The 10781-nt window shown below is 39.4% G+C and overlaps 1 protein-coding gene across 2 annotated transcripts in view; it reads right to left on the bottom strand.

The window, feature by feature from the left end:
• Positions 1 to 2092: 2092 nt before the first annotated feature.
• TRIM29 (tripartite motif containing 29) overlaps positions 2093 to 10781 on the bottom strand; it is an 86719-nt gene continuing 78030 nt past the window's right edge. For both annotated transcript variants that reach the window (XM_073566427.1, XM_073566428.1), the window contains 3 exons: positions 8313 to 8408; positions 6871 to 6947; positions 2093 to 5210 (listed from right to left, as the gene is read on the bottom strand). In XM_073566427.1, the coding sequence (XP_073422528.1) occupies positions 5151 to 5210; positions 6871 to 6947; positions 8313 to 8408 (233 nt within the window). In that variant the 3' untranslated portion in view covers positions 2093 to 5150. The remainder of the gene's footprint in view (positions 5211 to 6870; positions 6948 to 8312; positions 8409 to 10781) is intronic.

Below are 10781 nucleotides of genomic sequence, written 5' to 3'. Positions count from 1 at the left end.
ATGTTAAAATACAAACATTTATTGAAAAAAGTTTTTTTCTTTTTAAAAAAAATACAAAATGTATTAAAAAATCCATGAGTGAAAAATAGATGGACAAAATAGCAAGTGGTGCCTCAGGTGGTACAGCCAACGCGTTTCGAACTCACCAGGTCTTATTCATGGTTAGTTAGAGAAACATAATTCCAGCTACATATAACACAAAGACAAGTTAAACACAGGTGCGAATAATGTCAATCAGTGAAGTCAAGGGAAAACACAGTATTAACCCTTCACATAGAAAGGAAACACATCGAACAAATACAAACATATAATATATACAAAATACAAGTTGGAAAAAGAGAACAAATACTGCTCAGTAACCAGAATTAATTAGAACAAACGAAAAATATACTAAAGAAATATCGGTAAACTAATATATACTTAGTCTAATTGTAGAATGAGATCAAGGCGCTTGTTCAGACCATTAAAAATCCAAAAGTACTCGCGATTCAACAGTTTCCTCCTAAAATCTCCTCCCCTAATTGGTTTGAAAACTTTCTCTATTGATATAACATTGAGGGTATTAGTATCTCCATTATGTTTAATTTTACAGTGGCTAGATACTGCTGAAATGTTGTAATTTTGGCTGGTAGCCTCTGACAAATGTCTCTAACTAACCGTGAATAAGACCTGGTGAGGTTGAAACGCGTTGGCTATACCACCTGAGACCCCACTTGCTATTTTGTCCAACTATTTTTCACTCATATATTTTTGAGTACATTTTTTATTTTTTAAAAAAAGGAAAAAACTTTTTTCAATAAATGTTTGTTTTTTAACATTCATTCAGCGCTGGAGATCCTTTGTCTCATATTTTTGCTCTGACAATGCCGTGATACAGGAGACTCCGTGTGCTTTGGAAGGTATGGATACATACTAAAGACTGGGTGAGCTGACCTTTTCCTTTTTTCCCCTTTTTCCTGCTTTTTGAATCACCCCAGAATATGGAATTAGATTCTGGGGCTGCTGCTGGGGTTGCTCTTATGCTCCGTTTCTCTCCTCTAACTTCTCTAAACTCTTGCAGTAATTCCTCAGGCTGTGAAATCAATAGCGCCAATGTCTGGCGCAGTGCTTATCCAAGAAGGTCCTGTAGGCAAAGAGGATCCAGCTTCTGGCAGCAGCGGTCAGTCTCTGGTACCTTCCACTGAGCCCCTAGTCCATAAATTGATGCGCCTGGGTAAATTAAAGCCACAGTGCTGTCTGAGTCCAATGTAGACCGGCAAGTACAAACTGGCAAAATCAGGGCACAAGTGTCTATCCCATACCCATTCTCTCTTATGTGTCACAAGCGCGGTACTCATGGACACAGAGTGTATGACGCCTTGCTTTCTGGTAGCCATCGGGCAAACTGCACCTCTCTCTCTCTAGTTCCACTGTTGGTGGTGGGAGGCATCTGACACTGGCCTGCTCACTGGCGGTGCTCGCAGCATGGAGCACATCTCTCTCTGGACTGCTGCAGAATGCCCGGCTCCTCTCAGTGCAGCGTTCCCCCTGCAGATGGCGGGACCTGTCACAGTGCCAGTACTCGGTGGGGGGAAGGGAGCACGCCGCTCACCTGACTGCGCGTGCCCCGGGTTGGCGTCAAAAATCCTGCTGCTGCGCACGCTTTGCCTTTTATGTACTCCGCCTCCTCATCAGGTTGGTCTGGCTTCTCATTTCTTAACCCAGGCAACGGGAAGGAAGCCTCAACAGTTCCGGTCCCGGCAAGCAGGAACCCGCAGCCCGGTCTTCTCCTTACACCGTCACTGTGCTGAATGGAAGGAAGAGACATACAGCCTTGGCCCTTTTTTTTCCCCAAGTGCACATCACTAGGGGAGGCAGGAAGCAGTGCCCTAGGCAGGTGACTACCCTGCCTACACCTCGTCCCGGCCTTGGGGAACATCACCATAGTTGTAATCAGAGTTATTTGGTTAGGGGCCCACTCAGATGACAGACAGATAACTTTTGAGGATTTTTTGCCTAGAAAAACCCATGAAAGATTACCTGTATTTTTTAAATTTATTGAATTTATTTTGGTTACTTTGTGCAAAGTAATGAAATCAAGAAGTCACAAAACTTTAGCAATTTTCAACAGTAGAACTTTAATGTTAAACAACTTTGCAAAATTGCCTGTATTACAAAACACGATCAGAAACCAGAGAAGTGACATCTTCTGAACATTACATATTACTATAACCATAACATACAATTCAGCTTAATGTTAAAAAGAAAAGTCTAGTTACACTTATTTTTTTTTTTAAGTGGACCCATACGGTCCACATAACATACAATTGTATTCTGTTTTATAAGTAGATATAAAAAATCTCAGCTTCTCTGTTTTTTAGGGGTTTTATGCAGAAAGCATCAAAGAACACAATCTCTACTCTGTGGTAATCAGACTGTGGTAGGAGTTGTCAAAGCTCTTTGTCAATGTTCTGCCGCTATGAGCTATAACTAGTAAAGACTAACTACAGCGTTAATAATAGCTAAAGAGCACAGATCAGACATCGCTCAGAACTTAGGGGAGATAGATATCTAAAAGAGGGGTGAACAATATAAACATATGCAAGAAAAGCAAACATTTTTCAACAGGAGTTTCACATTAAGCATAATTTTAATATGCAATTACAAAAAACATATAGTTCACTAAGCATTGCTGTTAATGTTTAGGTCGGTAGTTTCTAGTGTAGGTTTCATCATGCTTAGCCTCGTTCCTGTAGGATTACTGCAATGCCATGGGCTTTGAATGTTAGATTTCCCTTGGCGGTACACCTGAACAGAACAATTTGGATTGTGCTTTGTTGTTTCTTCAAAGAACATTTTTTATGTTTGTGCATTTTTCTATAACTATTAGAGAAATTCAAGTACATGGTCTACTTTGTTGTTAGTTGTAAAGGAATGGAAATAATGTCCTACTTTACCACATTCTTCCCTTTCTCTGAATTTTACCACCCATTAGAGCATACTTTACATTCCTTCGAAAGTTTGTTCATTTTGCCTTATGATCATATACAATAGAAACCATGGCCAGAAAAAAGGCTGAAAATAAACATTTATGTTCCAATCTAACTAGAATATAAAATTTCAATCTCATTATTTTACTCCTGGTCAAACTATTAAACTAAAATAGATCATAACTTTGAACCGAAAAAAAGACTTTTACCTTTAATACTACATTAAAAACTAATTAAAAATAATATTGCATTTTATTTATTTCTTTTATTCTGGTATTTTCAAAGTTTGTAGGGAAAATATAAAAATATTATTAGCCAGAATAAGATATTAGGAAATCTTATAGGAAGAAATATTGGATTATACCAGACTTAAATATATATTTTGTACTACATATTGTATAATAGTTCACTTTTATGGATGTTTGGGGGGTTAAGGCTTTATAGATGGGCTGGAAGGAAAATGTTCCATAGAAATAAAAATAAACTTAGAAAAGGGCTGATCTGTTTTAAGATACCAAAAACTAGACTTGTGTGTGACTCATGAGGATGTCTGGATATTCTACCGGTAGATATTCTTGCTTAATAGTAGTATTGTTTTCTGGAGATCATTTTTTTCGACAGTGGGCAAGTTGGAGCACATGTGAGTCGTTAATGCGTCCTCAACATTATTAGTTTTTTTTTCAAATTCTAAACAATCTTTAGTGAAAATTTCCAGGTGTCCACTGAGATATTCCGAAAAGAGCAAGACCACCTTAATGAGCTCATGTGGTTAAGTAGCAAAACCCTTTTATCTGCTGTCATCTTGGATGGCCAGGAGCACATTGTGGCATTTTGGAAAAATGTTTGAGCAAACAAGTTGCCTGACTGGAGGTCTAACTTCCTGAGTGCAACCATTTCATGGGAGCAACATGAGTCTTTTGCTTTAAGGCCAGGGTCACATTGCATTTTGGCAGTCCGTTAGACGGACTTCATTACACCGCGGCATAACGTGGTGTAACGCAGTCCGTTAATGCTGCCAATGACCCCCATTTTCAGGAGTATCGCGACACATGCTGTAAAGCGGCATGCGTTCGCGATGTGCCGTCATTCAGTGATGATTCATCTGCGCTAAGGGTGACGGAGCCTCAGACACGGGCTGCAGCGTCCGAGGCACCGTCACCACTAGCGCAGATGAATCATCTGCGCTAGCGGGTATAGCATAATACGATCGCGTTATGCTATACAGTTAACGCAGCCCGTCAACGCTATGCGTTGAACGAGCTGGGTTAACGCAATGTGAACCTGGCCTAACATTACAAAAATGTCTTCATTCCCACTGACCAGTTCTAATTAGTCACCAATAATTCTCAGAACAGACTGGGTAAAATTATATTGACACTATGCTGTATAATAGCCAAAAGCAACAAAAAGCCGGCAGTGAAGAAAAATACTAAAGCTTGTTTCATTCAAGGATGCAGGAGATAAATCTTGCATTAGCTCAAATTGATTTTTGAATTTCACAAAGCATCTGGAGGAAAAGAAGCAGAAGGGGATAGCTTTTTGCTGTGAAGATTACACTGCAAGGAAACTGTGAAAAATGGTGTCTGTGCGACCTGCGGAGCTTTCATTGCTGTTTAATGGGTAGAGCAGATAAAAAGAGAGGATGCTGTGCAGCTTAAAAAAGGATATTTAGAGAGAAAGCAAGTGGAATAAAGGGGTTAGGAAATGATGGATAATATTTCATTAATTTGAAGCTCAAGGTCAAGAAAAGGAATATCTCTCAAATATTGTAAAACGCAGAAAAAAGACTAACTATAATCTTGCTGAAACAATACCTACATAGGCAAACCACAGTATATATCAATCCTTATAGCGGCACAGACTTCGGACACTTTATCATTTAGTAACTAACGGTGTCATGCTTTCTACAACTGCACTGAAGGGTTAAGCTGAGATGCTGAGCTACAGACTCATCCAAGCCTTGACCCACCCAAGAATTCCAATACATGATGATTGCCACCGGCAAGAATAAAACCAGTTTTTTTTTTCTTCTTTTTTTTTTTCCTCCCAGCCAAATCTAGTCACAACACATTCACTGCAATAGCAGTGAAAGAATTAAGCAGCGCTCCCCACCCTCTCTTTACTGACAAATATCTTCGGTAAGTGAAAGAACAGCGTCTTAGGCTCCGTGATCCCAGGGATTTATGGAGATTCAGCGTTTGAAGCATTTCCTTTATTCACATAGAATGGGCGTTGCTGGGTCTGTTGGAAACAAACAAGCCGTAGACGTTAATGACTTTAATTGTTTTCTGAGGTCTAAAATAAAATTACAAACTGTAACCAGGTTATTTACTGTACATGATATAAGTATAGGTCTATATTTACACATGACAGAAAGTTCTCACTGCAGATTTTGACACAAATTTAAAAAACCTGCTATGAATCATCACTAAATTTCCATGTATAGCATCTAAATTTTGCTGTGGATTTGGTAGTAGATTTCACCCTATGGAATTGCAAAGCATTGCTTAAGACTTTATTCATGTATGTTCCTGGTCTTTCTCTGTTTAGGAGTCAGGGTAGAAAGACCTATCAGTGATTAACACAGCCATCTAATACAGGGAGGCTTTCACTCACTAATAAGACCATCCCCTGGACCCTAATACAGGAAGGCTGTCAATAATAAGACCACCCTCTGGATACTAATACAGGAAGGTTTTCCCTCACTAACAATACCACCCTCTGGAGACTAGTACAGGAAGATTTATATTCACTAACAAGACCACCCTCTGGACACTAATACAGGAAGTCTTTCAACAATAAGACCACCCTCTGGATACTAATACAGGAAGGTTTTCCCTCACTAACAAGACCACTGGAGACTAGTACGGGAAGGATTATTTTCACTAATAAGACCACCCTCTGGACACTAATACTGGAAGATTTTCAGTCACTAATGAGACTACCTTCTGAATACTAATATGGGAAGGCTTTTATTCACTAATAAGACTACCCTCTGGAGACTGATACAGGGAGGTTTTGACTCATTAGTAAGATCACCTCCTGGAAACTAATACAGATTGGCTTTGCCTCACTAATAAGACCACCCTCTGGACACTAATTGAGGGAAGTTTACACTCACCAATCTACTTCTGTGGACACTAATACACAGAGGCACTTGCTCACTAATAAGACCACCATCTGGATGCTAATACAGGATGGTTTTCCCTCAATAATAAGACCACCCTCTGGAGACTAGTATGGGAAGGATTGTATTTACTAATAAGACCACCCTCTGAACACTAATACTGGGAGGTTTTCAGTCACTAATAAGACTACCTACTGAATAATAATATGGGAAGGCTTTTATTCACTAATAAGACAACCATCCAGAGACTGATACAGGGAGGCTTTGACTCATTAATAAGACCACCTACTAGAAACTAATACAGATTGGCTTTGCCTCACTAATAAGACCACCCTCTAGACACTAGAGGGAAGTTTACACTCAACAATCGTACTCCTGTGGACACTAATACACAGAGGCACTTGCTCACTAATAAGACCACCCAATAGTCTTCTAAGCATAGAAAGAGGAGAAATTTCCATTGTTAAATGATAAATTATACTATTTTCCACAAATCTATATAACAGTCTGTTCTGGCCCTCTGTGCTATATCAGTGGCCCTAGACCAGGCTGCTTGTTCAAAGTAATGGATTTCCATCCTCTCTTTTTAAACTTGAAGATCCTGGATTAGCTGGATACTGTGTCTAGCATTTCCACAGGAATGCAGGAGAGCAAGTCTTCATTTGTACATTGGCAGGTTCTATACTTAAAGCATACAGTAAATTCAAGACATTTCCATTCTTATATAGAAATGGATCCTATAATAAAGACAGTGTAAAAAAAATCTGAACATACCAGCAGACTTTGCTTTGATGATTTCCATGTCTGTGGCAGAGCTTTTGCTGGCTGGTGTCTTGTCATCATTGGATACACTAAACAGAGATAGAATTAATAAACTGAATGAATCTGTTGGTAAAACAGTAGAATCCAGTGCAATGAGTACATTGTTTACCAGGGTTTGTCAATGTTTTAGCGTTAAACTGTAGAGGAATAGGACAAGGTACAGCCAAGAGCTAGGTGAAGGTCGTTGACTGTCAAGGATGCCACTAAACAACAAAAATGGCAGATGAAGGCAGGACTTGGTTTGCGGTATGCAGTAATTCTGGGTTCAATATTTATTTTGAGGTCCAGGATGAATCTGTCATTATTTAAGGTCCTGATCGGAGTCTGTATTGTTTAGCGACTTAATGGCCTGCATTTATTTAGTGGCTGTATTTACTCCGCAGTGAGGTCTGAAATCTGCATTCATTTCAAGGTCTGGTCGGGACAGTATTTTGGGTTACATGCTAGAGTCAATATATAAGGACTGGAATTATTTGATGGCATGTTTATTCAGAGCCTTTCTCAGAGATCTTTATGAAAGCTTGGACTGCTGAATGATACATGCGTTTCTTGTAAGTAGAGCACAATGTGTTAGCAGTGTTTGTAGGAATAGCATATGCAAAAGTTAGCAAAAGCGTCAAAAATGCTTTTCAAATCTATTTTTGCATCTCAGAGCATGATGTTACCAGTCAAAATGTATATTTCATATGACAGGTTACCTGTATTCTCAGGTCTAGCTGTTGACTGGGGCACCAGACAATGCAGGAGCCTGATGAGGTAAGTAATCCACTCAACAATACTGGAGGTACTTGACTGAAATATGTGTTCATTAACTCATTTACCCAAAGTACTTGCATTGTGATTTGATTTTACGGTTTGGGGCGAAAATATGGGGGTGGGAAATTTTAATTACCTAACCAATGCATTAAAATGCCTTGGCCCAGGCCCACAGTTGGATGGAGAAATGAGTATGAAGAAAAGTAGCTCAACATATCAAAAAGGGAAGCATAATGGCTGTGTTAGTGGTGAGCACTGCTGCCTTGTAATGGTCAGATTCTGGCTTCAAATCCCACCAAAGATTCTGTTTGCATGGGTTTCCTCCGGGTTCCCCAGTTTCTTGCCACACCCCAAAGACATACTGAAAGGGGATTTAAATTTTGAGCCCCTAGGGGGATGAAGTCTCTAATGCGATGCAGAATATGATGTTAGCAAGCAAATGAAATAAGCTGTATAACTGCATGCGATGGAACCTCAATGATCCCTATAAAAAAAAATTACCATACACAACTTTCTTTAGAAATGATGTAATAACATATTTCAGTGTTTGCATTAAAACCGGCATAATGACCAAAGAACAGAGTATCCTACTATATTACATATAAAATATCTAAAGGAATGGACCAAAATACCATTACCATTCATGTTAAAGAGGTTGCCGTCTTGCTGAGTGCTGCTGGTCTCTGTCGTTGACACAGAGGATGAAAACTGGTAGGAAGGTACTTGAGTGGAGGCTAAAAAAAGTAAAATATGAGATTATTTAGACCAGCACTCATGGTAAAATCGTACCCACATAATAGAGAGTCATATCTATATGAAACGTTTATCTTAAGTAGGCGAAAATGTAGTGTTTTCACCGAGGATAATCTGAGGACAAGAATGATGCACATGATTGGCAAACAGATTTTATGTAAGTAATCATCTATAAAATGTAGGAGCCAATAGGAAAGGCTTAAATGGGGAGATGATTGCTAAATGGAATTGTGGTCTAAAGCTCCAGCAATGAAAGGTATAGAATTGCCACATAAATGAGGAGAATATCTTTGTGTCTATCTGTAGATCTGTGTTTTTATAGAATTCCAAATAGTTTGCATTGTCCAAATCCGCAAAGTTTGCTGCACTAGCAGACGATCTAATATATTCAGTCGGTGTCTTATTTTCTTCAAAATATATAATTGGAAAAGGGATGGGCATGTTGAATTTTAACATGCTTGGTCCTTTTTTTCCAAGGAGTCTCCGAGAGCAGTGGATTTCTCCCCTTCTCCCCATTGAGAACACAAGCACCAGCCAAGTACGCATGTGTATGGGAAGGCTGGTATGTATAAAGGCTGGTATGTATAGCTGACCAGCCAACACCAATTGAAAGTGTGTTAACACCTTTAAAAAAGTGGCCGTGTAAACGGGTGCAAAGCAAGGAGTGAGGAAGCCATTTCAAGATCAGGAGGAGCAATTATCCTCTTCTCAATTGTAGTTTTTCCAGGCTGACCCCTTAACAATTGCACAAATGTATTTTTTCACCCAACTTGTCAAGAAAAATAGAAGTCTGTCATCTCAAATTGCAAATTACTCTGCTTCAACATTTAAATAGGGGACTTAGCCCCTATGAAAATCATAGTAACAGTATAAATTTTAGTGTTGCAGATAAATTAATATGTACCCTTGCCATGGTCAATAGCTTAGAGCCCTCCTATATGCATACTGAGCACTGTCCCTTATTTTGATCGTCAGTGTTCACCTTGCAAAAACAAACATTGCCTTACTCAATTCTGTGTCCTTAGCATGCACACTGACACTGGGGGGGTCAAGCGGTGCACTCACCCTGTCAAGGCAGGCATGCACAGAGCGTGGGTGCGGGTGCACTCCGATCCCGGGTTCCTGTCTGTCTGGAGCCGATGCTCCCTACACTGATATGTGTGAAAACTTAGCAAGTCAGTGGCTTCAGAAAGGAGGAGAGGGTGTCGAAAAACTATGACGTGCGGCTTCTGATCTCAATGAATAGGTTTATTGCCATTACTGACCCCAATGATCATTATATGTAACCTAGCAATGAGTGCCTATTCTAGATTATACTTTATGATCTGTGATGTCCCACAAGTCCCCTTTACTACCTGGTCCAAAAAGCAGTGGACTGACCGGCCACAATGACAGGTATATACGGTAGTTTACGCTTAATTTCTGGCCCAAAGAAAAAAAACTTTTGAACTGTTTTATATGTTTTGCATAACTCTTAGTTGTGTAAAAATATTGTGACTTTGGCATTTTTATGCCCGCGTCAGCCTGCTCCACCAACTATTTGAAAAGTGTGCGGGCTTGGCAGGAAGAGGAGGAGGCTGAGCACCTGACAAAACCACCATAATATACACCACAAACATTTTGTAAATTATGACATAAATGCTCCCTGGTGCTGGACTAAGGGGCAGATATATCATTTAGGAGGAAGTGTCCAGCAGCAAATCTGGGAGAAGTGAATAAAAGCAATAGATTTATTGAAAAATACGTGTTTCAAACTATACGTTCTTAATCATATGTAATTAAGAACGTATAGTTCGAAACAGAGGGACGCCCGAGGAGACTTCTTATCAATCACTGGTAATGGCTGCTTTGCTCCATGACATTATTTGTTCTATTGTTACATGATTACTGCAATTATGCCGGTGCATGGTTTCTCATTCCATGCCAATCACCACGCCTGACAGGCGGATTTTGGCCTTTTTTTTCTTTGTGTGCAGTATTCTACAGCCAAAGAGGGTGGTAATCACCTTTTATATTGGGAGAGCGGTCTTGAATGCCGCTAACAAAGATCGACATTGCCATACGGATGGTTATTAAATTGGCCCAGCTTAATATATATCTATGGGAATCGCCATAGTTCAGATTATTGGCGGTTTTTGGCAATTTGCAGTGGTAATATAGTCTTGAGAGCCCTTATATTTTTGAGAACCCTTATCGTACTAATTTATGGATATTTATTATAACAAATTGCACAGTTTTCACATTTATGTGGATGTTTTTATAGGATTAGGGATTTTGCAGCTATTGTTTACCTATTACTATTTTTGATAATGGTGAATTAATTTGGTGTTTGATACATGTGAAAATAATGGGTT

Source organism: Dendrobates tinctorius, unplaced genomic scaffold, assembly GCF_039654945.1.
Source record: "Dendrobates tinctorius isolate UK_male_01 unplaced genomic scaffold, ASM3965494v1 ptg000018l, whole genome shotgun sequence".
Taxonomy (NCBI): Eukaryota; Metazoa; Chordata; class Amphibia; order Anura; family Dendrobatidae; genus Dendrobates; species Dendrobates tinctorius.
Note: the sequence above shows the minus strand (reverse complement) of the source record. Positions and strands in the feature narration are given on the sequence as shown.